The sequence below is a fragment of the Pempheris klunzingeri genome, chromosome 22 (assembly GCF_042242105.1).
Source record: "Pempheris klunzingeri isolate RE-2024b chromosome 22, fPemKlu1.hap1, whole genome shotgun sequence".
Taxonomy (NCBI): domain Eukaryota; kingdom Metazoa; phylum Chordata; class Actinopteri; order Acropomatiformes; family Pempheridae; genus Pempheris; species Pempheris klunzingeri.
Window position 1 is genome coordinate 14,857,723 of NC_092033.1, and position 27,037 is coordinate 14,884,759.

Here is a 27,037-nt window from a genome sequence, read left to right on the forward strand (position 1 = left end):
GATTTGACTCATTCATAGATTAAACATCAGACAGATTCATTAAAGATCTGGGACTCTGATACAAAAGGCACAAACTGGTGCCCATTTGGCCAGTTGGCATTTTGATGTATTTCTGATCTTTCTTAAGAGCACAGGTCCAATACAAAGGTGCAGACATGAACATGGCGCACATCCCCAGTTTACAGGGTGGGATGCTGCATTATGCCTAATTGGCCACATGATGGCACCAAAGTAGGTCTAAACACTGAAGCCCCTCTGTCTCCTCAGTCACTTTGGAAAACTAAGAGCAGATCTTTTTAATTCCCTGTCTGATTTTGACTAAATGCTCGATTTGGGGGAAATAACAGTGTGACATTTAATTGTTCTTTCGTGTAATGTAAATGCAAAGAAGGAATAAAGATAAATGCACTTTATTGGGTTAGTTCAAACGTAGTTTAAAATAACACTCTCATCGTGGTTAATGATGGTCCATGCTGCCTTCAAGTGTCCCTTGTAAAGTCTGTTTCTGCTTCTTACAGCTACTTACAGTATGTTGTGCTGCAAGATAGATAGATAGATAGATAGATAGATAAATAGATAGATAGATAGATAGATAGATAGATAGATAGATAGATAGATAGATAGATAGATAGATAGATAAATAGATAGATAGATAGATAGATAGATAGATAGATAGAATAAACTGTCAGCTTCCTTCACTTATAGACATGTTGTTAAATTATCCAATGAGCTAAGAGCTGAGAGGTGGTACACATAAATGCAAAGATTCTGTTAGTGCCTGAAGGCAGCAGCCCAAATTGCCACTCAGGGAGTGGAGCTGGAGTCACTGCATCTCTCCTCCAGCGGGTGGGCGTATTTTCCTTCCCCGCACCGTGTGTCCGCTCACTGGATCTGGACACTCGGAGACGCTGCGCGCTGGAAATAATGTCCCATTCATCTCTGTGAGTTTTGCTGGGGAAGGACTGCAAGATGCTGCTGGTGACTTTACTGATATGTTTCAGTCCGAGTGCACTGGGGCAACAGGAGGAATCCCAGTTTGGAGATGATATTGATTCCGACCTCGCAGACTTTGATTTAGACATTGTAAGACTTTTAAAAGGTGTTGCACATCGTGGTGTTTGGATTTCCTTATCTGACTCCCTTTTTTGTACACACAGGCGCCACGCAGGGTCCCACGGCAGGTGAAAACTATACTAACCAAGGTAAAGTCAAATTTGCTACAGACATAGGGAGCCATTTGAATCATGTCCAGTCTTGTTCCTTATATTTAGAGGCTAAATGGGTGAGTTAAGTTTAAGATTAAATTTACTTCAAAGAAAAAAAATCTAAATTTGAAATAGTTTATTTGAATCAAATAGAAGAAGTGTCCTATTTTTGTCTTAAGTATGATAATTTAGTGAGTTGGATAAATATTGACATCCTTTAATCTGTTAATACTCAAAGAGTTTACAGTGGTCTGACCTCCCTGGCATTAGGAAAACACCAGATTAAACAGAACTTTATATTTTTCATAGTGACTCAGAATGGATGACCTAGTTTAAGCTATTCAGAAGCATATTTTGTCATCCTAAACTTGTGCGCTTTGGGCGTAACGCACAGGAGATCCGCCAAGCGCGCAGATGTGCCAGAGTATCTGTAATGCACTGGATCTCAGCTCCTGGGAACAGATTCCTCTGCCTCAGCTTGGTTACTGTAACTATGCGGAAATTCATGTTTCCGTTGAATGAGATATTCTGGATAAAGAGAAATAAATAGGAGAGGGGGTTTCACTACGCACCGCAGGGACGCGTAAAACCGTGCCAAATTGGCGTTTCAAAAACTGGTGACATTTAGGTGTTGGTGGCTCTGCAGTAATTGTGTTTTAACGTCCCCTTTGCAGGAGACCAAACCTCACATCCAGGAGCTCTCCATCAAGACCACCATCATCTCCCGCTATGCCTTCACCGCGGTGTACTGCGCCATGCTCAACCGGCACTCCGCCGCCACCGAGGGCGTCTTCCAGTTTCAGATCCCCGCTGGTGCTTACGTCTCCAACTTCACCATGTAAGCGACAGTGGGCCTAAATCATAATAAGACGATCAAGGCATAATCAGGATGAAATTTGGGATTTTATCAGTCCATTTGTGACCCATCATCGCAGGTTATGACGTCAGTACTGACAGGTTCTTGGATTGTTTCATTTGAAGGGATTTTAGAGGCTTAAAGAGATCAAAGTGGTCACTATTACAGGGCAAAAATTAGAGCAAAGTCAGAAGACTAATCATACGGCTGTAACAGAAATATTTCAATTTTCTTTCTGATCATTGTGACCCCTTAGTTTTATCTTGGGACCCCCACAGGGGCCTGGCTCTCAGTTTGGGAACCTCTGCTGAATAATTACTATCTAATTGGGTTCCCATTAAGATGTTCATTCTAATTCCTGAGGGTGTAACAAAGGCTGTTGCTCTCATTAAGGTTTGCCAAGTTTTAGTGGGTAATTACCATACTAACAGTTATGAAGAGCTGATACTGTACATCGTTACTGAAATGGAAAACAGGGATCAAGTAATTCAGCCTTTTGGAAGCCATGTTTAAACTAAAAAAACTTTTCTGCAGGAAATGTTGCACCATTTTGAACATTTTGATACGACTTTGGATGTCAGACAACAAATAATACGATCATCCTGTCAGTCATTGCTGCAGTTTGTCTCCAGAAATCAGTAAAACTACGCAGATTTGGAAGTTTTAGAAGGCGTTTAGTGGCCAGAAGGATTTATGATGTTTCGGTTGCTATGGAGACGTAAGCAAGGAAGGAAAGGGTGAAAACGTTTCTATTGCTGTTACCACACACAGTGTCCAGAGTTCATTCATGAGCAGGACTGTCACCCATAAATAGGTAACGACAGGATTTTTGTCCATGAATCCTGTCTTTTGTCTGAGAAAACCCAGTTGAAAAGTGACAATAGGTGCTCCTGAATATGAGTGCCGCTCTAATCCCCGACCTTTGACCCCGCGAACCAGGATCATTGGAGGGCGTATCTACCAGAGCGAGGTCAAGCCGAAGGAAAAGAGGGTCAAACAGGAGAACGGCAAACCCAAGAACAAAGAGTCAGGTGATGCAAGGTAAAAGAAACCTCTGTGTGTGTGTGTGTGTGTGTGTTCCAGTGTGTGTGGGGCCACTCCTATGGTCTGGCGTCTCCTCCTAATTACACAGCAGCATCCCCAACCTCTAATGTTCCTATTTTGCAAACACAGATTGATAATATCCCAACTTAAAGCTCTTTCCCCACAACTAGACAGCCACAAAGAGCAAGTGTGTGTGTGTGTGTCTGTGTGTTCTCACACCTATGACATAGTGAGGAATAGAAACAAACTTTTTAAAGCAGGGTGAGGACTTCTTTGGGAAGTGAGGACATTTTGGCCTGTCCTCAAAACTTAGGTTAAGACCTGGTTTAAATGTTGAAGTTAGAATTTGGTTTAGGGTTAGGTTAAGGTTTTTAGTTGTGATGGTTAATCTTTGGGTAAGGGGCTGGAGAATGCATTTTGCCAATGAGTGTCCTCACAAAGATAGAGGTACAAGTATGAGTGTGTGTGTGTGTGTGTGCGGCCTCACAAGAGGGAAAATCGAGTGTGTGTGTGTGTGTGTGTGTGTGTGTGTGTGTGTGTGTGTGTGTAAGCAGAAACAAGTCATCGCTCCAGAGACGAGGACTGTCATATAAATATGTGACCTGAGAAGTGACATATGGAAGAAGTGACATCACGTTTCCAGCTGTCATGCGAAAAGTGACATTTCACTAAATGAGACTTGGTGATTCAGTGAGTCCGTTGTAAAGGACAGAGCAGAGGAGGAAGGACGGGACTGGAATGGAAGATGTGAGATTGGGCAGGGGCAGTGCTTCCACATTCATGATATCACCACTTGGACCGTTCAGTGCACCGCTCCACCTCTTCTGCACTCCTCCTCTTGCCTAATTGCTCCGATGTTTGTCCTCTTCCCTCATCTACATTACATACATTCCTGTTTGCAGCTGCAGCTTTTTAGATTTCCGTTGATTTAACCTTTAAATTGGTTACAAAAGCAGCATTCAAAATCATATTAAACAAATACTGAGGAACGGTGATGAATCAGAGCAACGAGTTCGGAAAAAAACCTGCAATATAAAAAAAGCTCTAAAATACGTTATTAAACCAGCAGAGAATCAGATTAAACCGAGATAAATCTTGGCTAAACAAAGCAAAGTTACATTTTTAAAGTCAAACTTTCTAATATCTAAGTCACAATGTGTAGAATTTGAACATTTCTCACATTGTAATAGTTTCAAAAAGACACTGAAATGATCTCATCACTTTACACCCAGACTGTCTAATTTTAGTTCAAACTAATACTAGATGTCTAACACTAAACATTCAATATATCACCAGATATATTCATAAAACGTCTAAAAAATGGAAACCTAAGATCCTGAACAATAAGTATAAAACAACGAGAACTATAAGAAGAAACTACTATTTAGCTTGTGTGAAATCTAACTACAACACAATGTGTTAAAGGACCAATCTCCTATATTTCCAGTTACTACAAATAATTCCCAGATAGTGATTTCTGACTTCAATGCATGTTTAACTGTACTTAACTTAATTTAACTGTAATCTGCAACTTAATATTTATACCACACAAGAAACCATGGAAGTAAATGGCAGCATGGAACATGGAAAATAGGACATTTAAAACTCAGAGAAGAATGGTAGGGTTTGTAAAATGGTGAAAAGTAATTGAAGCCACTTCAGTATGTGGTGCCATCTAGTGTTAGTATCAGAAATGATGAGTAAAAGTCCAACACTGGCCTCACAAAATGGAGATGTACTGAATTATATCTGCAAGAAAGTGACCTTTCCTCGCATCGTCTCCACCTCTCCTCTCCTCCCGTCCAGTCCTGAGCCGGAGGTGGAGGTGTTCAGGATGGCGGCCAACATCCCAGGTCGGAACCGGGCCATCTTCATGCTGACCTACGAGGAGCTTCTGCAGCGGCGGCTGGGACACTACGAACACGTGACCAGCCTGCGTCCACTGCAGCTGGTCAGCCGCCTCAGCCTGGACGTCACCATCGTCGACCACGCACCCATAACGGGCCTCCAGGTGCTGCCGCTCCGCAACGGCAAGAGCAACAGTGCTTCCAACCCTGCAGCTGGGCCTAATGCGCCCAAGCTACCAGGTTTACACACTTTGTTATTTCAATGGTTAATCTTATTACATATTTTCTTTTCCTGTAGTTTTCATTCTTGTTTTAGTTTAAATAATTCTTGTTAAAACTGCATTTGTCTTAGCCCAGCTCAAAAGAAGTACACAGAGATCATTTTTAGAGCCACTGCGCCGTGCTTTTAAATCCACTGTGGAGGCTTTACTCGTTTCAGGATTTTGTTCTTGAGCCAGTTCAAAGACAAACACACTTCCTCTCTTTGTGCTTCAGCCAAGCCCGAGCCTCCAGTGACCACCGTGATCAAAAACGAAAAGAACGTCTGCAAGATTACCTTTAGCCCCAACATCGTCCAGCAGGCCAAGATCACTACCAACGGCCTCCTGGGAGACTTTGTCATCCGCTACGATGTGCAGAGAGACATGGGGATTGGAGACATTCAGGTCAGAGACAGACAGTGAATGAGCATTAAAATAGTTTTCATATTCTGTATCTGTGGACACATATTTCCTATCCAACTACACACACACACACACATTCATCCACCCACCTGTTAGTCATTAATTTCTCTGGTTTCCTGCCACTGCAGTCACTTCGCTGCCAAACTCTTCTGTCCGTCCTTAAACCATACTATGTTTTGCCAATCACACACGACTGCACCACTGATCTCACCGCCTGTCGCATGTCTGTAAACTTCTTTCCCCTCCCAGGTTTTAAATGGCCATTTTGTCCACTACTTTGCCCCCAAAGACCTGCCTGTCGTGCCCAAGAATGTGGTGTTTGTGATCGACACCAGCGCCTCCATGTTGGGGACTAAGATCAGACAGGTAAAGCAGCACACTCAGCGGATATCTAGAAAACCGCTGTGACTTTAAAGCCTCGGCTGAATGTGTTACCAATTGTTTCATTACCATGTTATTCTCTGAGGTGCCATTAAATTCAGTCGCTCTCTGTCCGCACATCTTTCTCAGTATAGGGTTTCCATTCAACATAGGAGAAAGTGTGGGATTTTACTCTTAAAGGTCTGGTTTTTGCATGTTTTAGCCCACCTATTAAAACTTTGTATACTTATTATTATATTATATTATATGGGGTTAAAATTAAACTTCATTGTGGTGGAAATTCAAATGTATCTTTGAAAAACTATGGCTTTTGAAAAAAGGTCCAGATTGTGGTCCTTTACATTTGGATCAGTCACTTCCTGTTGATGTGTTCCCAATGAGCAGTTCTCTATTAATGCTCACACTGTGCCTGACTCCAGAATTGTATTCGAAGCTTTTATCAGCTGCAACAACAATTTGGGATTTAGGCTGTTGGGTTTGGCCTATTTTCACATTAAAGTCTGATCTATTGCAGCTAAAAGTGCCACAAATGCCAGATATGAACTCATCTTTACTTTTTACAAAATCGAATGAATTTTCTTGCCGTCCACCTGAAGCAGTTTACCCAGTTTTTAAGCAGAAATTCAATGGCTGTATTGGATGGGAAACCTGACACCCCACCTCCTCACGCCCACAGTGGAATATCAATATCAGACCTTTTCCTCCATCTGCAATAGTAGGATAATCCCCTCGGCCAGACTCAGAGTTGATCTCTGCAGCTGCCATGAGAGAAGAGTGCCGAAACAGAAAAAGGACGAGAGAAACTGAAAAACAGATTTTCAGTGAGAAAGAAAAGTGGAAACATACAGCACAAGGCTGCGCTGTGAAGGAGGAAGGTCAGCGTCCATGGGGTAATGGAACTTTCTAGACAACAGCACCCTCGACCCCTTGATCCGTCCCCCCACCCATCGCCAGCCCCCAGGAGGCCCGCAGGAACAGAACAATAAGTGTGTTTGATGTGGCTCCACAATAGAGGGTTTGAGTGTATGTCAGTCTGTGGTTCTGACCCCAGCTGTATACAGCCCATATAGACATCCATTAACCCCCCAGTGCCAAATTATATATCACACCCACACTCACGGCTGCAGAGATGCTGGGATTATGGAGCTGCACAACAGGAAAGAGGGAAGAAGTTTTAGAGGCGACGTACTTCTGCTTTGTCTGTTTTCTTACACAGACTCAAAGCTAACCAGAAAACAGTCAAGAGTTACTAATGCTTATTCAATTTAAGATTTAATTTACATTTTTAATCTAAGAGAGAGAAAATCAAATTTATACAGAGTAAAACATAATTTTCTTGTAGGAAAGAGTTTGTTATAACTATATAACTTTAGGAATATGACAGAGACTGACACAAGATTTTTAAAAAAAATAGCCTGAAATCATCGGCAACAGAGTCGGTCATTGATTAAAGCTGCAACTGTCCACCTGAGGGTCGTTATCGTGATGGTATGTTGAGCAGCCTTTAACATTTAAAGTACAGCTAATCACTTCTCTTTCACACTCATTCTCTCTCAGACCAAAGATGCTCTGTTCACCATTCTGAGAGATTTGCGACCTGGCGATCACTTTAACTTCATCAGCTTCTCCAACAAGATCAAAGTTTGGCAGCCGAATCGTCTCGTGCCTGTAACGCCCCTTAATGTCAGAGACGCCAAGAAGTTTATTTACACGCTGGCAACCACTGGAGGTGAGACATTGTAATCCCTATGGCTAGTCCTCTTCCTATATTTAGATAGATAAACTGTTGAATTAATGTGTTATCAGCAGCTGGAATGCTTCATTGTTGTGCAACATGTATGCATCTAAATGCTTTAAAGACTTACGGTGCATTATGGGAAACAGAGAATGCACATTTTCTGTTTAGATCTTTACATTTTCTGCTTAAATGTAAAGATCACGACAGAAATACAAACTATGAGTTGAAAGTAGAAAAACAGCTTATCATTTTCTTGCCTCAGAGCAAGAAGAGCAGACTTTACTGACTGTTTTTCTAAGCCATAAACTGCCATACTGTCTCTTCATTGCAGGCACAAATATCGATGGTGCCATCCAGACTGGCTCCTCTCTGCTCCGTGAGTACGTCTCAGGCTCTGACGCCAGCCCCAACAGCGTCTCCCTCATTATTTTCCTGACGGACGGGCGACCCACAGTCGGGGAGATGCAGTCCACTGCGATCTTGGGGAACACTCGCTCAGCCGTGCAGGAGAAGTTCTGCATCTTCACCATCGGGCTTGGGAATGACGTGGATTACCGGCTGCTGGAGCGCATGTCTCTGGAAAACTGTGGGATGATGAGACGCATCAACGAGGAGGCAGATGCCAGCGTCATGCTCAAAGGGTACGAGTGTGCTTTCTATCCCTGTCAATCCGTTCTACATGTTCTTCCATTATAAGCCATCTTACCCTAGTAATCACAGTTTCCAAGACATGGCGGCCTTTTTGGATTTATAAAAATGGTGACCAAAATAGCGATTATCCCAGCCTCTAGGTGACCTACACTTAAGATTCTGGTGGGTACATCTGCTAATATAGGGAGAAATTACTTGGTACTATTTACAACAAGAGAAGAAAGCTACTTTTTACCTCTGAAACTAGATCGTAAATGATCTGAAACAGGTCTTAAACAGATCTTAAAGCAGGCATGAAACTTCCCTAAAACTGTCTTAACAATGTGGTCTGGATGTGGTCTAAGGGTGTTTTCAAACCTGCCTAGTTTCAATAGGATTCTGGTCCATTTCCTCCCCCAGTATAATTCATTTGGGCAGATCTGAACTGAGCAATCATACTTTAAGATCAAAACAACCACACCACGAGACCCTTTGGAGCAAATGATCTCAGTCCAGTCACAAACAAATTCTGGAGAAGTTTGTTTGCGGTGGGAATGGGATCCGACCTCGACCTCCCAACTACACGGCTGCTTTGCATACTGGGATGTGATTGAGGAAAATCAACGGTTGTTAGCCGCTGCCAGAGAATTATTTTTTTCTTCCAGTGTTTCCTTTCTCGCTCCTGCAAAAGATGCATCTAACCAACGAGAAGAGTGAAGAGTTCTTATGTTTTAGTGATGCATTTTGGTTGGCTTTTTTTGAATGAAAAGAAACCAACGTGAATTTGCTTCCAGTTTGCCCAGTCATCCACTGGTTCAGACCAGAGCCAACATACTTTTACCAACGTACTTTTATATATTACTTTAAATAAGAAATTATTGTTTAGTTTCCCCTTTACATGTGTATAATTCACCTCTTATTAAGCAATTAGCTGTCCTCAGTCCTTCCCCTGTAACCCTCCATCTCTCATCAAGCTATGAGAGAACGAAGACGGCAAATGTGACGGTGCTGACAACAGACCTCTTTAATCAACTTGAACATGTGACAGCCACAGACTACAACAGCCACCTTCTTTCTCTCTCAGGCCCCCTTTTTCTGTCCTTTACACACAACCCTCCTCTCTCTCTCTCTCTTCCGCACTCGGACACACAAGGTGTTTGTTCAGTCGAGCAGGAATGTGTGTGCGTTGTGAAACATGCATCTAAGTATGTACCTGGGGTTAACAGATAGACTCCACAAATAATAGCCCTCGTCCTGCTTGAACAAACACGCTGGTTAAGGGGTGAGGAGGTTTACTGCGGCATGACAACAAGGACAGGACAGAGGACTTATACACACACGCACACACAATCTTTGCTTTATACACACTCTTTTATGAATGTGTGCACACACTCTCAAGTGGGGTGGCAGTAGCTTTGAGGGGTTAGACAAGCAGGTTTATGGCCGGAAGGTGGTTTGTTTGAAAAAACAAGACATTTGATGAAATCTGTAAAGACATACATACTTTTTCTGCCTCAAAAACTGCCACTGATGTACCTTTGAGCAAAAGCATTGAACATGTGACTGGTTGGTTATCGGTCTGCTTTGGATGATGTATCCATAATGTGTGAAAATAAGCAGTTAGAAATAAGACAAACTATTTAAGGAGGTTCGAGAGAACAAACTTAATCTAAACTTAACCTAAAAAGTTTTAGTTGTCATAACCCTAACCACAGCTTAACTATAGAGGCTGCAGAAAATGCTCATCTGAATCATCTGTGTAAGGGGCTGACAATCAATGTTGGTCTGCCAAAAGGAACGGCAGAACAGATACAGAGCAGCACTCATTAATGTTGTTCTGGAAGGCAGTAATAAACAAGCTCTTTCTATCAGGTAGGTATAAAGAACTGTTATTCATGCTATAATGTATTTTACCTAGCATCGCAGTGCAGGATCAGGATCGTTGACTGCTCAATGTTCGCACCATTGATTCTCCAATGCTGGAGTCTCATTGAAATGAATGAGACTGCTTTTTTTTTTTTTTAAATAAATGTCAGTCCTTAGAGTATTTGCAAAAGACTGCTCCTCAATGTCCTTGTTCCTTTCTAGGTTCTATGATGAGATAGGAACTCCTCTGCTGTCTGACATCAGGATCAACTACACTGAGGACTCCGTCCAGTACGTCACTCAGCATTTGTTCACCAACTACTTCAACGGCTCTGAGATCGTCATCGCCGGCAAGCTGACCAACCAAAGCGCAGAATCACTCCACGTCCAGGTTACAGCCAGCAACAATGACAAGAGCATCATCCTGGAGACCGACGTTCCACTGCGGCACCGACAGATGGAGACTGAGAAACATGTGAAGGCAGCCACAGCAGCAATGGCCGCTGGAGCGAAGACTCCAGGGTCAGGGGTCACACAGGGACTAAGGGATGCTTTGGGTTCAAAAGCGGAAGAGTTTGTGGAACGTGTCTGGGGTTTCCTGAGTGTCAAGGAGGGGCTACGGTCGCGGCTGCGTAGCCAAACCAGCAAGGAGAGGGAAGAGCACATCCAGCAGGCCACTAATCTGTCTCTGACCTACAGCTTCCTCACCCCCCTCACCAACCTGGTGGTGGAGAAGCCTGAGGTCCTGGCTGACGGCACCATGGCCCCAGTGCCCACCATCACCCCAGCAGCTGGTGAGGCTGCCTCAGCTGCCAATGAGCTGCCGAGTGACACGGACGACGGAAAGCCACAGAAATCCAACGGGAAGCCGGGCAGCCAATCTTCAGCTCTGGGCAACACCATTGGTGAGGTTGTGTCTCCTGGATTTTAGCCGTATAGTGTGTCTGAAACGTCTGCTTCCACAAGTACACAAGGATAAAAACTGATTGTTTCAAGTGAGATTGAAACCGACAACTTCTTTAAAACAATACTCCACCGAAATGACTTGGAGTGTCACAACAGTAAGAATGGTTTCCAACTGTTTGATGTCCAGTATCGAATCTTCTAACACCACTCCTGCACCATAATCCATACAGTCCCAATATACAGATCTTTTTTTCCAAATTATAGCAAATTAAACTGCTTCTGCTTGTTGCTAGGATGCAACATACAGGTGAGCAGCTAACACGTTGATGAATAAAACTTTGTATAGCCATAAAAAACAGACTTAATTCCTTTTGTCAGTAGCATGGTTAGCTGTTTCCGTTTATGTATTTATGGGGCTAAAATATAAGTATTTTCAAGATACTGAGCATAAGTACATAGCATAGGGAGGCGTATTATGTTGCAGGAGTTATTTGAGAAGTTTCTATACTTTTTTTCAATCATTAAATGGTTCCTCTTTGGAAGCCATCGTAACCACAGCTGCTCTGAAAAGCCCTACACGGGCCGATACTGAGTATTCCTTTCAGAGAGCGTGCAGACCACGCACCAGCATAACTTTGCTCTGTCTTCAGGCACCCTGTGCTGCACTAATAACGGCCCCACCCAACAGTTAATGTTACTCTTAGAGTATGGAAGATTTTCAGAGGAAGCATTAAACAATGGCAGCCCTCTGACGCATTGCAGAAGATAAATATTCTCTTCCTTGTAGGTAAAGCTGAGAGGAGACCAGCCAAGAAATCCATCACCATCTCCAAAACATCAGGTGACTCCCCACTCTCTCTCTCTCATGTAAACAGTTGTACGCCCCCCCCCCCAACGTCTGTTTCATGCGATAGCCTCTGAACTCTATATACTGTAAGCACATATGCAGTGGTTACGAGGCCCCGTGGAGAGACTTGAAAGGGAGGAGACGGGGGGAATGTACAGTAGACTCTCTCTCTCTCTCTCTCTCTCTCTCTCTTTACACTCTCTGTGTGGGCGGCCTGTAATTTGGATGTTCGTCATACAGTCAGCAGTGATCACACAGACAGCGAGGCCTTCAGGGATGCCTCTGAACATGACCTGAAAAGAGGAAGGAACACACAGGGTCTAATTGAAATACCAACACAAACACTACGTGGCACTTTAAACATGCAAGTGCGTGTTCACACACACACACACACACACACACACACACACACGCTGTGGGTGAATGGGACGGGGCTAAGAGATGAGAATTGGATGTTTGCGCATGTGTTACAGTAAAGAGAGGGACCCCATCAGAGGCAGTTAGTGAAGGCTAATGACCCTGTCATTACTGTTGCTCTATCATCTCCTCTCATCACATCACTCCTCTGTTCATCTCAGCTGGTTCTCACCAGCCTGAGGAGTCTCCAGCTGAAGATATATAAACTATCAGATAGAAGCCAGTCTGACATTCTCTGTTCATGTCAACAGAAGTCTTTAGAAAATCAGACGCTGCCAAATTAGATACGGCTACCGATTAGCCGTTGCCTGTCTTACAGCTCAAGTTTTAAGCTTTTCATTTACGACGACATGGAAAACAACACCAACCAAACTGTGTAAAATCAAAAGCATTTTAAAAAAGAACAATAATTTAAAAATTTTTATTTATTCATTTTTTGTAAATTGTATCTCCTTACATGATGACCTTCTGCCTAGCATCTAATCCTGGTGCAGAATACTAAAAAGGTAGTAAGTTGGGATGTTTCTGCCTAAACACAAGTCTAAAAATATCAGTATCAGTCATAAAAACCCAACATATGTTATCTTAGGGTGTTAAGTCTTTTATATCATTATAAACCCTGCACAATTTTCCAGTGTGCCAAGGACATGACCTCTGTGTCCTCAGTGGAAGCTTACGGACCTGCTGGATGGTATTTGATAATAAAATGAGTCTTAGTCAGCCAGTAGGTTGCTATCGCAGCCTGACAGAAAAAAAATCTGGAAAAGTGTAATTACTTCCAACAACTCTATCTTCATCTATCTAGTATGTACTGTTAAATTAAACCGCCCTCTGCCTGGCTTATATACTTTTACTTACTGCTCTCAAAATGGATCATATCACTTTACGCAATCTACTTTCAGGCCCACTTGTTATATTCCTGAGTTGTTACTGTGTTTTCTTATCCTTTCCCTCCCTCTTAATGTTTAAACTACCTCAGCGGACGGTGATCCCCACTTTGTGGTGGAGTTCCCGCTCAGTAAACTGACCGTGTGCTTCAACATCAATGGTGAGCCTGGACACGTCCTGCGTCTGGTGTCTGACCACAAGTACTCTGGTAAGACTCTTAATGCTGTTAACACCGACACATGGCACCAAAACCCCTCTTTCCGCATGTAGATCCACATCCTTAATGCTTTGGGTGGGTGATTTGTGTAACGTGTCTCCAGGTGTGACGGTGAACGGTAAGCTAATCGGAGCCCCAGCTCCTCCAGGCAGCCACAAGCAGCAGCGCACCTATTTCAGCACCATCACCATCGTGGTGGATCATCCCAAACGTGCCTACATCGAGGTGACGCCTAAGAAAGTCATCCTGGATGGGCGGGACAGAATGGTGCTGCCCTGCCACTCCACAGTTGCCGTGGACAGCGGCGTTCTGTCGGTGGCCATTGTGGGAAAGTCTAACGTGACTGTGACGGTCGGAGGAAACATCAGCTTTGTGATCCTGCTGCATCAGTACAAGAACCCGGCCCCCTACCAGAGGGACCATCTGGGCTTCTACATCGGGCAGAGCAAGGGGCTGTCGCACAACTGCCATGGCCTGCTGGGTAGGTGTTGAGCTTGAATTATGTCATTGAAGTTGTCACAAATCATCCTCTGGGGACCATGAATATCCACAGTGAATTTCATGGAAATCCAGACATTTGATTTCAGTGGAAACAATCCAACTTTAATCTGCCCAGTAGTGTAGAAGGCACAAACAGACCGACAGATAGCATCGTCATTAGTGTCCTGTGAGCCCAAACCAAAGTCACATTTTTGAACACTACTGGCTGACCTTCAAAGACTCTGAGATTTAAATAACTTGAACCTCCGTTTCTCCTTTCAGGTCAGTTCCTGTATGAGGAAGTGGGACTGGCAGAGCTTCCTGCACAGGGAGACATGAAACCCTCGTCCGTCCTGAAGGTGAAGGAGCGCTCGGTGCCCGTGATTCAGAAGAGCAGGAGGATCTACAGCGGCACTCAGAGCGTGGACTGCTGGTTCGCCCGCAACAATGCAGCCAAGCTGATAGACGGACAGTACGAGGACTATTTGATGTCGCACATGTTCGATACGGGGGACTGGCCGCACGGGACTAACAGAGTGTGAGAATCCAGCCACGAACTGTAGCTGTGGCATTTATTTGACTTAACTCATCTTTCTCTGTATCCATATCACATCCAAACAGATCCAATGTTTCCAAATACCAAAGCTTCACATTTCAGCTCTCTTTCTGCCTACAGTCTCTTTTGAATATATTTTTTTACTATTTCTAATGAAAATTTAATGTTTTTTTTATGATATTGTGTGTATTATTTTTTACAATAATTTTGTAAATGTAAATAAAACATTTAAACCCACATTTGGAGGTTGTCATTTGGGAATGCGTAAGCCAGTTTTCCTCACACACCAAATATGTACAGTATGTCAACACGTTTTAAACGTGGCAGCCTCAAGCTCAAGATCACACCTGGTTACCACGGAGACCAACCCCAGTAACTAACCCCTTGTCCCGTCACCAATGACAAGATGTACACTGAACACACACATAACACACAGATGCACACCCCCACACACACACACACACACAGCCCCATAGTCCCCCTGTCATCAGCTGGGGGTCACAGGGCTGCTGGCCCCGCCCACACAGGTGTGCTCTGGCCAGGTCCCGCTCAGGTTGTCTGTCATCGCGCTGCCTCGGCCCGGCCGCCGCAGGAATTCAACACCAAAACGCCGCTTCATGTGTCACTCATCTTTATTCATGGTACAGATTAAAGAGATACATTCGGTAAGAAGCACCGAGGCAGTCTGCAGCCTGTTACCGACACCTCCGGCCGTGCTCTGCCATTTTATCCACATGTTCATACCTAAGTCATAATTTGGTTCATTAAAAAAATACAGAAAATACATTGGAATACAAAATAAAGCGTTACAGACGGAATATGTCAAAGTGTAGGCCAGTGAACAGAAGATTGGAAATGTTGTGACGATAAACACCAGAGAATATAAAGAAACGCACATCAATCACAAACTGATTTCATCTACAACTCATTCGCTTTAGTCACTAAAAACTTTCTCTTTAATGTTTTTACCACAGATTGGACCACAATATATAAAGTCAAATACTTAACAGAATAAATAAGAGAAAATGTGCCATAGCTTGGAAAGTTTTAATACACGGCTACTGTATCATCCCACTGACAGTATTACAATCATGGAGTGTTGGGGACATTTTCAGCATAAAGTCAGAACATTTTTAGACATAAAGTTCTGAATGTTATGGAAATAATGATAAGTTCATGAACAAATAAAAAATAAAGGTTAATTTTGTTGGGGAAAAAACAAAGAAATGGCTTATGAAGGGGTTATATTTTGAAAAATATCACTCCCAACTCTGTTGAAGCTACAGCCGTGCCAGGGTTAGCTTAGCTTAGCACAAAGACTGAAAACAGAGGGGAACAGCTAGCGTGCCCCTGTACAGAGGTAGGAGGTTCAGGAGGTCACTGCTCCCAGCCAAAAAAGTAGTCCCTCATATGACTACTAGTGAAATCTCATGTTGAATGATTAGGATTGACTCAGGATTCTGTCCACATTAAACAAACAAGATATGAATGTGTTAATAAGTGAGCTTTAGAGGTGCTGGTAGATGGATTGTATTCCCTTTGGACTTAATTTGTCTCATAATATTATGGCTTTATTCTTCTAATATTCTACATTTTACACTTAAAATTGAGGCTTTTCTCTCATAACATTTCAAACTTTTTCTCAAAATATTCTGACATTATTCTGAAAATCTCTGGTGATTTTCTCCCCAGCGGTGTGCCCAGCACTCCATCATATACAACGAATACAGACTATCACAGAAACATAGTGTGACCCGGACCTTTGAAACCATCACATGAAACAATTTCTTGCCCACATATCATCTTTTTTTTAAAAGCAGCCTGTTACATAGAACTAAAAAAAACCACATAACCGCTGCTTTCAACAGGTTTGGTCCTTCATGATCTCAGCAACCCGAAAAAAAAAAAAAAAAAGACCATTAACCACCTTTCAAACTTAAAATAAGCAGCCAGAGGGAGGGTGACTATAATTACAAATTAAAAAGGTGGATTTGACATGATTATATAAAAACGTGTATATATACTTTACTCACTTACTCCTCTTTGGAATATGATATGCGATAAATGACTGTCTTTAGAGCAACATCATCCCCAAAAGTCCCCAGTGTGGAGAAAAGACAGATTTATATCACTCGTTGTCACTGCCACCCGCACATTTTGCCCTGCGGGTGCGGCGCTCCTTAATAATCTCCCTCCACACGCGCTCAGTTGTGGTTACTCTGATGTTCTCTTTACAGCTGACGGAGGCAGCGAGGTGAGCGGATAAAGAGCTTCTAATTCCCAGAATGCTACTTGATTTGCATGCATACACTGAGTCAAGCTCCACTTGTAACTATTCGCACCTTGAGTGCAGAGGAAGGCAGCTAGTGTTCAACATTCACAGGTTATATGACCTTTAATTGTGCCTTTGCTAACAAGAAGGCTAATATTTAGACCTTTAATCTGAGGAGATAAGGATGCAAGACAGTTTGTTTTTGCTCATATTCAGGCTCTGAATAGTGGTTTGTGTGTAGTGTGTGGATAGTGGATGGATGGGTGAGAGGTCACATCACCTGGGTTTACACCTCCACCCAGCTGGGTCTCAGTGGTCCTCCGGAATACTGCACGTGAGGGACGGGTCCGACATCTTCCTCCCCCTCTGAAGCCTCGTCTGTGTCCGTCTCCACGGTCAGCAGCACCTGAGAGAGACACAAGATTTCGATCAACGCAGCGCAACACAAACTGCGAGCCGCAGGACAAACGTACAGTCGGGCAGTGATCTGCTGCTGTGCGATTGGATTTGACATCCTGGATGAAAAGCGGGAAAAGAAAAAAAAAAAAAAGCTCAGTTCTGCATTCCCAGCCTAAAGTGGAAAATATCTCCGTTTATTCGCAGCCTGGAAGACTCTCTCCGGCAGCAGCAGGGATCCAAAGCCCAAAGGAGCAAAATTCCATAACTATATGACATTTACAGAGTTATAAAGCTCCATATGCTGCCTGCCACGTAAGACAGCTGATATAAAGACCATTTCAAAGAGCGGTACAGATTCAGATATTGGGATAAAGATGGGGCTAGCAGCGTGCCTTACTGTCCACCACAGTGTCTTTTAGTCATCTCCTCTATAACCCTGATGTCACAGGCCGCAACACCGGCCACAACAACAGCATTGTGGCTAAAGCTGCAACCGCCACCCCCACCAGGACTCATCCAAGTCAATGCCTCTGTATCTGTCATCCTCCTCCACTTCACTCCGCTTTCCATAACATCAGCGCGTGGAAAACGACTCCTAAATGTCACTTTTATTCCCGGGATGAAGGCTTGATTTATGGCCGCCTGGCAGAAGACCAGGAAAAAGGCAAGAGGAGGGAGGGGTAAACACTCTCATCCCACTGAACACGAAGGTCGTGCACCCTAGCAGTCAATTGTCCTCAAGTCTGTCCGTGAAATCGTTCCCGAGAGAGGGAAAGGAGCAACGACACAGGCGTCTGTGCTGTGTGGAGCAGGCGGCTATTAGAGCAATTCCCGAAAACACAACAGGCCTGCTGCAGTTTTATCAGACAAGACAATCCAGCACTCAAAGCTCACAGGGGACCATTCAAAAGTCTGGTCATGTGGGCATCGTCTTGGCCGAGTGTGTGTGTGTGTGTGTGACCACAGTGTTACACACAGTTAGATTTTGGTCACATGTCATCACCATCATACGCCTCCTCGTAATTTCTTGTGCCTGTTCTGTTTACAAGCACAAACGCTGTAAAAAATGATTCTTTGATTCACCATATTTACAAAACAGATGTGTCACATTTCAGACCCACACTGCATGGCCAAAAGTGTGTGGACACCCCAAAAACACATATTTTTTGTGATTTGTGTGAGCTTACCTTCTAAGATACATCTGCAGTACAAAAGTTTCAGCAAAAGCAAGACAACATGTGCTGTGCAAAGAATTACCATGGTGGCTTCTGCCAGGACTTGCTATTGCCATGACAACAACAAAAGAGATACTCTCCAAAGCAGAAAAAAGGAATATAAAAATCTTGAGAAGAATTACAAAATTTCACATTTTTATTCTTCCACAGAAAACCAGGACCCACCAAGTTAACAGTCATGAGGGAGGACAGCCTGACTCAGTATTTCTTGGACTGAATTCGCTTGGGTTTGCTCCTCATTAGATCAAGTGTAGAGAGAGAAAATGTGTGTGTGTGTGTGTGTGTGTGTGTGCGTGCGTGCATATGTGTGTGAGTGTGTGTGTGTGTGTGTGAGTGTGTGTCTCTCCGCTGCTCTCATCCCCCAAAACAACAGGTGCAGCTGACACCCAGCGTAACCATGTGGGTAGATCAACCAACAACACCCATTTTCACACACATTAAAGTCTGTGTTCTCCTCATCAAAAAGCAGAAATATTAAACTGTCACATTCTTGTTTGGGGACCAGGCTTTAGAAAAATGTTTCATAACATCAAACGTAATCCCTTTAAAAGGCCAATGAGTCATTTCCAGAGCAAAAAGGCTTAGTCTGATTTCTTCAAGTAGTCTGTTCAGCGAGCACACAAATTACGGGATAATGTACCAACTGGCCGTAATATAATTGGAGCAACTGCGCCTGGTCAAAGCAGGTCCGCTAATAGTGCTTGTTTTTACCACTGACAGTGTCAGTGACAACATTACAGAAAGGTTCTTTACAGAGGGACCTTTTCGTTTAAGCCGTTATAACGCTCTCTTCAAACCTACCAGACTCCACTGACAAAAACAGTCATTTTATTTTGCAGAACACGGGAGTTGCTGGTCAATCTGGTCGGCTGCTGCCTCGATCTGCTGGTTTGTTTGTGTTATTGTGTGACTTTGGTGTCTAAAGAGTTAGTTCAGATCCAATACAATATTTGTGTAACACTCAATAACACAAACAAAGTAACAGAGGCAGCAGTACACCAGCCACTTCACTGGTTTGCCAGGTAAAATCACTGTTTTTGTCAATGGAGTCTGGTGGCTTTGAAGAGAGCGATATAACAACAGTGTCTGGTTACAGGTTTGTCTCTTTGTAATGTTGTCAGACGAGATCTACTGGACCAATTCCAAATCTTTTTGTGATTACTAGTCATTTCAAAGCCTAAGTATGTCAAATGGGGCACAGGTTTATAATTTAGACATGGGTTCAGAGTTATCCTTGCAGATTTTATTCTTTGCTTATAAAACATGAAGTCCTGTACACTTTCTGACAGAAAGATTTGTGTAGTAAGACCAAAGTCATGATCCGACCCTCTGTTTGAATCACTCCCCAGTTAGTGATCTAATGAACGTGAACAGAAATGATCTCTGGAACGAATCAGGTGCTTTAATTCCATGAGTGGCTGAAAACGATAACCAGCTGTTAAGCCGAGCTCACTTTGCTGCGAATGGATAAATATCGGTTGTTCTCACCCGTGACTCCTCGCTGTTCGCCCAGGGCAGAGAGTCAGCCTTCTTCGCCGAGCCGTCGCAGGAGTCGTCCAGGCTCTCCATCGTCTTGTACTTCCTCATCATCAGGCTGTCCACCACCCAGAACATGATGGCCTACAGGGGGAGCCACAGAGAAAAGCCAGGGGGGTTACTGATGCTGCAGGAAAAAAAAAAAACTCACTTCTTATTACCCACAGATCCTCGCCCGCATAAAGCGACATGACAACTAGATTATGAGAGTGCTGCTCACGTTCACTATGAAGGGCACAATGAGCATGACCAGCACCAGCTCCACCTGAGGGTTGGCGATGTAGCTCAGCAACACCTCCTGCAGCTGGAGCGGAGAAAGGAAAGGTTAACATGCTGACAGCAGGGGAAAAAAAACGGTCACTTTAAACAGAACGCTGTTGAGAGGCAGGAGGCCCTTAAAATGAAATAAAGAGCTTTAGTGTACCACCATGGAAACGCATTTATAAAACTAAAACTAAACACTGAATTCCTCTAATTTTATAGCGCTGTTAGGTATAGAAATTATTGTCTGAACATGGTACATTATCAAGGACGAACTAAAGAAATGTTCATGCTTTTAACCACAATATAACTGAACGTAATTCTTCACAACAGCAACCGTGCTGTATAACTTTATTACTGTACATCTTAGAACTTGTTTGTAATAGGCCAACATTTAGCTAAACTTACTTCAATACAAGCCGAGGGTCCATTTCAAAATGGATACAGTTTTAAGATCACAGTCACGATGATAAACGTCTACTTGTAGTAGATTGTAGATGAATAGCATTGACGCTGCTATAGAATTAAATCTAAATGAAATGGGCCATAAACGCGTAAAACAAATAGAAATAGGAAGGCAGATGAACAAAGACAAGACTTGACTTTTAATACCTTTACTATTAATAATACTAATGACTACCGACCGTCTTTAAACAAAAGGAAGTAGAGTCTCAAAACAGCACAGAGAGCTTTACAAAACAAAAGTCTCTCTATGTGGAAATGAATAAATGAGACATAAATAAACAAAATGCCTTTTCTGCCTTTAGAAAGGCATCTGTTGCTAAGCCAAGGGCTAATTTGAATAAACAAATATGATCCCCAGTGTCATGCGAACAAACCGTTCTTCAAATACATTCATGTTGCTTCTGTGTTTTCGTTAGAATCAAAAGGCAAGTCTTTTTTTTTTTTTTTATCTCTCACTTGTTTATTCTCTCTCTAGCCTTGATGACTTCCATCTCTCGGCGCTGCCAGAGAAGTTCAAACGACAAACCAAACAAAGCCAAAATAGAAATGAGAGAAGATCGTTAAAATATGCTGATTTTTTTCCATGTAGTCTGGTTGACGCGGCCAAGATCAGTGTGGGATGTAAAAATGTTCTGTTAGTTACAGTAAAGGGACTGAAAACCTGGTTTCAGCTGAAGTAAAAACAGGTTCCTTACTTTGGACCATCCAGGGACGAGCAGCACCAGGCTGATCACGCCTTTCTCCAGCACCATGATGAGCAGGTAGACGCCACACTGACCCAGCCATGCGGCTGCCTGGGGGGGGTCACCTGGAGGAGAAAAGGTTGAAAAACATCAGTAAAGACGCCGTTTCATACTAACACGTGCTGGTCTAAATCAAAAGCTTTACTTTTAATGCACTTTACCAGATTATTTAATTGTATGAAACATACATATGAGACATATTAAAGGTCCCATCTCTCTCTCTCTCTCTCTTTCTCAAGTTCATACTTGTATTCGGAGCTCCTACTAGAATAAGTTTACATGGTTTAATGTTCAAAAAAACAATTTTGTTTCTCATAACATGGCAGCTGCAGCTGTTTTAAGCCTCTTCCTGAACGTCAGAACGTCCAGAACAATCTGTGAGCTTTGCTCTTGCATTCAACATCCTCGTGTTGCCAGAAGCTCGTGTTAGTAAGTAAAAATAATGGGGGAAAGCATGGAGGACTGAGGGGGACTGAGGAGGTCTTCAGCGGGCGAGGACAGCCGGCTGGAGGAGGTCACAGGTTCAACGGATCCCCTTATGACATCATAAGAGGAGCAAAATCTAAACGGTGTGTTTTCACACACATTTAGTGAAAAATGGAGCGTGAGAAAAACAGAGAGGGCTGTTGTTTCTCATAGTTTGGCAGTTTTTAGACATAAAAAGGGCATTGTGCATAATATGGGACCTTTAAATTTGTATTACATCATTTTTTTGGCAAACCAGAATTTTTTTATTTCTTAATTCTTTCTTAAAATGTTCCTCTTTTTTTCTTATTCATTTTTTATTTCATTTGATGCATTTTGATTTTTAGCTTCTATACGTCTCAAATCGGTCGCAGCTTTAACATAATTCCAGCGAAAACGACATCTTACTTGTTTAAAAACTACTTTGAACCACTATGTTCGACACTATTTAATAAAGTTAAAGTTAAGTGTTTCAGTAAAGTAAATGTTCAGCATTCTGAGTGGGATGTGTGGATGGTCGCTCCAACCCTTGCCTAAACCTCTACACACACTCTCACACAGGTGTTTCTCCACAGCAGACACAAAGGAGGACGGGTCTGTCATTAAGACAGGAAGAGGGGAGGAAGAGAGGCAGACAGACAGACAGACAAAGAACAGGAGGAGAGAGAGAGTGAAACAAAGAAACAAACCACTCATCATCATTTGAAGGTGCTCTTGGATGTGACATGGAGACCTAATCAGCCCTGAAAAGTTGGGTGAAATGTTCCATCACTCAAGGAATGAACGCACAAGAGAGAACAACAGTAGAGTGAGAAAGCGTAATAATTGGCGTGTAGTTAATCCGTCTGTGAAGCCACTGGGAATGTTTTCCAGACGGGGGGGGGGCCTGCAGCTGGAGATGCTGGCTCTCCTCCCGCTCTGCCAACTGTGAGTATACAGTGCCCTCCAGTGGCAGAAACCAGAGCTGCAGCATGGCGTTATTTTCCTAAGAGCACTCTACACTGTACGCTCCTGCTTTCCTAAACACGTCGCCTCACGCGTTTAAGTTTCAGAAAAGAAGAAAAAGGAAGAGCTCACCGTATTCTCCAAACACGAGCAGCGTCCACTGCTTGTACTCCACTAGCTTGGACACCAGCTTCACAGCCAACCAGATGACCAGCATCCCCAGCGTGGCGTCCAGCAGGAAGTTCATCAGATACCTTCGGTAAAACAGGAAATCAGGTTCTCAGTGACAGTCGGAACTTCGTCTCGTCATGACTTGTTTGTGCGGATCAGTAACTCACAGGGAGCACGGGTCCTCTTTGGTGAGCGTGGACAGGAAAACGTTGGCAAAGTGGATGAAAAGAGCGCCGATGGCCTGCTTGGATGTGTCGAAAAACCTGGGAAAGACAGCATGGAGCGTGTTAAGTTACTTGTTTGTGCGTCTGACATCTTTAAAATGATCTTTCTACACAATTCAAGATGACGGCAACATCTGAGAGGATTTTTGTTTTGGATTTTGATTCTTGAGGATTTTCGAGGATTCTGATTTTTGGCTTTTTGTTATCCAGATTGATTTGATCGATTTCTCGAAAATCAGAGTCCTGCAAACATTTTTAATAGATTATACTCATCTATGCAAGTGTGTAAAATGGAAGGATGGAGAGAGAAAAGACAAAAAAAACACTTCTGACCAGATCCTCCATGATCGTCTGATTCCAACGGGCTCCCTGAACCTCTTCACTGCAACAAAAACAGAAAGTCAATCAATCAATCAATGACGTTCCCACTGAACTTGTGTGCATCCTCCAGCCAACGACATGCAACACGGCTTCTCTGCAGTTTGTTTGACCTCCACGGCGAGCCTCGCGTCTCTGCAGGGTGGAGGGGAGCGAGGACAGAGGAAACGTAGCGTCCTCCTCGCTCTACACCACAACACTTCATTCCTCCCCCGCAGGCTCAGGGTGAACAGGCGTCCACTGTTCCTCTATCTCGCCATCTCACAAGGTCAGAGAACGTGACTCGACATGTGAAAACAGGGTCGCTGCTTCCTGTGGACACGATTTACATCTGGAAGCTCTTTTTTCAGGATTTTTTTATTTGGATGTAGTTTAAGTTGGTGTTTGGTATGAAGTGAAAACAGCACTGGCTCTACAACTGTATAACAAGAGCACGGTGTAATTATTCATTCACGCACATTGTGTGATGGTCGTTTTTCATTATTTTCTGTTCTATTTCTTTAGCTAAATAATTCATAATCGCACTGACTACACAGCCAATAATGAAAATAATCATAAATTAAAGCCCTAGATTGCTTCCAAGTCTAGATTTTTCAGAACATTAGAAGTTCTTGGGATGCCGGACACATAATAAATGCTATTAATTACATAAAGTGTGTGTCTCAGTAGAAACACCAGACATCACAGTAAATCTCTCAAAGAATGTCTGCTGGAAAACAAACTATTCTCCCCCACAAAAAAAGCTTAAATTTGTCTGTTTTTAACATAAAGCTTTGCGTAAAGAAGCGCGGTAGCTTCACTGGATATTCAGCCTTTATCCGGATTATGTGAGTGCAGGAATAATGAATAATGGAGTCGGTGGAAGGAAACTCCCAAGAAGGGCTTTGAGGAAGAGCACTCTACACACAGATCAGCAGAGGGATGCATAGCACAGGCTCAGCTGTGACTTGGCATACCGCCACTGTATGTGTAGCTGAAGGGCCCTTAATGCTCTGCTGCACACAAATAACCTGGTGTAAATATTAACAGATGCATGCGCTTTGACCAAGAACGACACTTGTGCTGAGAACAGGAAAGGAGGAAAAAATAGAGGGGGGGGGCGGTATCGATTTCTCTACTAATAAGTAACTGAGTGGAGGTTAGAGCTCATTGATCTCACTCGCCCTCAAGGCCTGGCCTGATTCTGAAACACTCCGCTGCTCCGAGGTTTCAGCTGCTCTATTTCGCTTTATTAGAGCTGACGAAATCAACATGACTGCACTGACTTTTTTAAAACTACACTCCAATTATCAAATCATGGACTACTGATGAAATAACTGAATGCTACACACGCTGCACGAGCACGGGAGCGTCATAAATACACGTCATTTCTACGTGAGCACTTTGGCCTATCAGTGGCCCCATACAAGGGTCAATTAACAATCTAAGCATTTTTACAGGCTCTGAATTCAGGCAGAAAAACTAACGCACGTACAATTCAGTTCGTTTCTATGTGCAGTAATTGGCATAGTTTGAGAGACAAGACACCTGATAGCTGAACAAGGTCAATGTTATCGCAGACTACTCAAAGGAACTGATTGGAAAAAGAAACTAAAACTCTAGCACTGACTTGACCCAGTAACAATCGCACCTTTCAGCAGCAACTGTGGCATTAAAAGAGTCGCCTGTGGAGCCAACACTGGTAAGATGACCAACATTCTCCAAGTCAGCTGCCACAGAATCACAAGTTATTAAGCAGTCAATAGCCATTGTTCAGAGTAAATCCACTCTCTGGCTGTAAAGGAGCATCTTGTTTATGCTGTTAATGCAGGGGCACAAAAACACTGCAAAAAGTGGCTGGAATTCTGACACAGCTCACTTCAAACTGCATCTACTGACTGCACCATAATCAATATCCAATGATGTTACCTAAGTAAACATTTTTAGAATTCATCAGTACACTGTTGGCATTCTTTTAGGTTATTAACGGGAAACAACAAGGAAACTCTAGATCCAAAACCTGCCATTCTGCCATTAAGACAGACATTGACGACACTTCCCTTAAACACATTGTAATTTATGATGCTGCTTTGTGTATAGGCGGACACACCGGTGAGGTGTGGTGTTTCTTAATCATTTATGGTTAATGTGGGTCTTTGGGCTAATTCGGCGTATAGATATGTCACAGGCCGAATCTAATTTGACTGAAACGTGTACTTAAGTTAATTGTTCACACTGCTCGCTACCGCTAATAGCAGCTGTCTAATTTGTGGACGTGGAAGACAAGTGGCGGTCACACTTAACAAAAAAAGATTCAAGTAATTCACAAGATGTTATGTTCACTGCACATAATTCAAGCCGAAGCGAACAGAGGACCCTTATTAGCCAAGTGATGTTTTAATAATGCCCATCGTGCTCATATCTTCTTGTGTAAAAGCACGGAAATGTTAAATTTGCATATTTTTCAGTGGAATTTGGTGCCAAGCTACTGTGGCTCTGCGGAAACAAACGTCAACAAAACGCCACGTGGACTGGTGCAGCCTTTTAAAAGCAACTTTGTGTATTTTTGTGCTTGGCGCTTCCTCTCGGTGAATAAACACAGAAAAAAGACCGTGATGCTGAGTGTGTGTGTGTGTGTGTGGGGGGGGGGGGTGTTCAGAAACAAGAGTCGCCCCGGGGGGCTGATGGATCGGACACTCACACATCAGCGTGCTGAAGGCAACGATGGCCAGCAGTCCCTGGATCAGCACGCCGAACCTGTCCGTCAGAGCTCCGTTATCGCAGCCGTGAGGGTTCGCCTTGTTGATGTCGGACATGTTCGTCACTTCAAAAACGCCATCGTCCAGGAACCTCCTCACCAGGAAGACCCCGCTGTATCCGTACATGTCCATGTTGACACGGTGAGGGGAGTCACACCACAGCCGTCGGAGACAAAAGGAGACCAAAGAGGCTTAAACCTTAACCCTTAAACCTTCCTCTGCTCGGGGAGAACGGCGCCAGATCCTCCGTCCGCGAACAAGTTCTCTTTCAGTGTTTCCACAGGCTGATGCTCCATCTCATGATACTAACGCGGAGAAGAGAATCGATTATCTGACTCACATCCATGTTTATGTCAACGGAAAAAACACGTATTGTCAAGTAGGCACGACGGTAAGTGTAGCTTCCGGTGGAAATATTTCAAAAATAAAAGACCGTTTAAAAGCTGTTAAAAAAAAAAAAAAAAGCTGCTTCTCTTGGAACAACTTGGCATAAATAGAGAGGGACAGGCTGTAAACAGATCAGATTTCTCAGTGTGTTTTACAAATATCACATTTGGCAATTTCAACTTTTAAATTTAGGCTATGCAGACTTAACAGTGATTGATGAGGTCTTAATGCAAAGAGATCAGTCAGCAGACTAAAAC

General features: G+C 43.2%; 2 protein-coding genes across 2 annotated transcripts; one reads left to right on the plus strand and one right to left on the minus strand.

Annotated features, from left to right (window-relative positions):
• Positions 1 to 899: 899 nt before the first annotated feature.
• Positions 900 to 14,743, plus strand: itih5 (inter-alpha-trypsin inhibitor heavy chain 5). Its single transcript, XM_070854174.1, has 14 exons — positions 900 to 1,083; positions 1,158 to 1,202; positions 1,880 to 2,043; positions 3,001 to 3,102; positions 4,912 to 5,192; positions 5,448 to 5,617; positions 5,885 to 6,001; positions 7,574 to 7,745; positions 8,086 to 8,395; positions 10,473 to 11,155; positions 11,944 to 11,997; positions 13,400 to 13,516; positions 13,629 to 14,006; positions 14,288 to 14,743. The coding sequence occupies exons 1-14, from the start codon at positions 970 to 972 to the stop codon at positions 14,545 to 14,547; spliced, it is 2,967 nt and encodes a 988-aa protein (XP_070710275.1). The 5' UTR covers positions 900 to 969; the 3' UTR covers positions 14,548 to 14,743.
• Positions 14,744 to 16,528: 1,785 nt separating this feature from the next.
• tmem110l (transmembrane protein 110, like) lies at positions 16,529 to 26,549 on the minus strand. The gene is made up of 8 exons (XM_070854042.1): positions 26,336 to 26,549; positions 23,611 to 23,659; positions 23,221 to 23,316; positions 23,015 to 23,136; positions 21,425 to 21,537; positions 20,224 to 20,307; positions 19,956 to 20,087; positions 16,529 to 17,239 (listed from the first exon to the last, which is right to left on the minus strand). Exons 1-8 carry the CDS (start codon positions 26,523 to 26,525, stop codon positions 17,120 to 17,122), a joined length of 906 nt encoding a protein of 301 aa, XP_070710143.1. The 5' UTR covers positions 26,526 to 26,549; the 3' UTR covers positions 16,529 to 17,119.
• Positions 26,550 to 27,037: the final 488 nt, after the last annotated feature.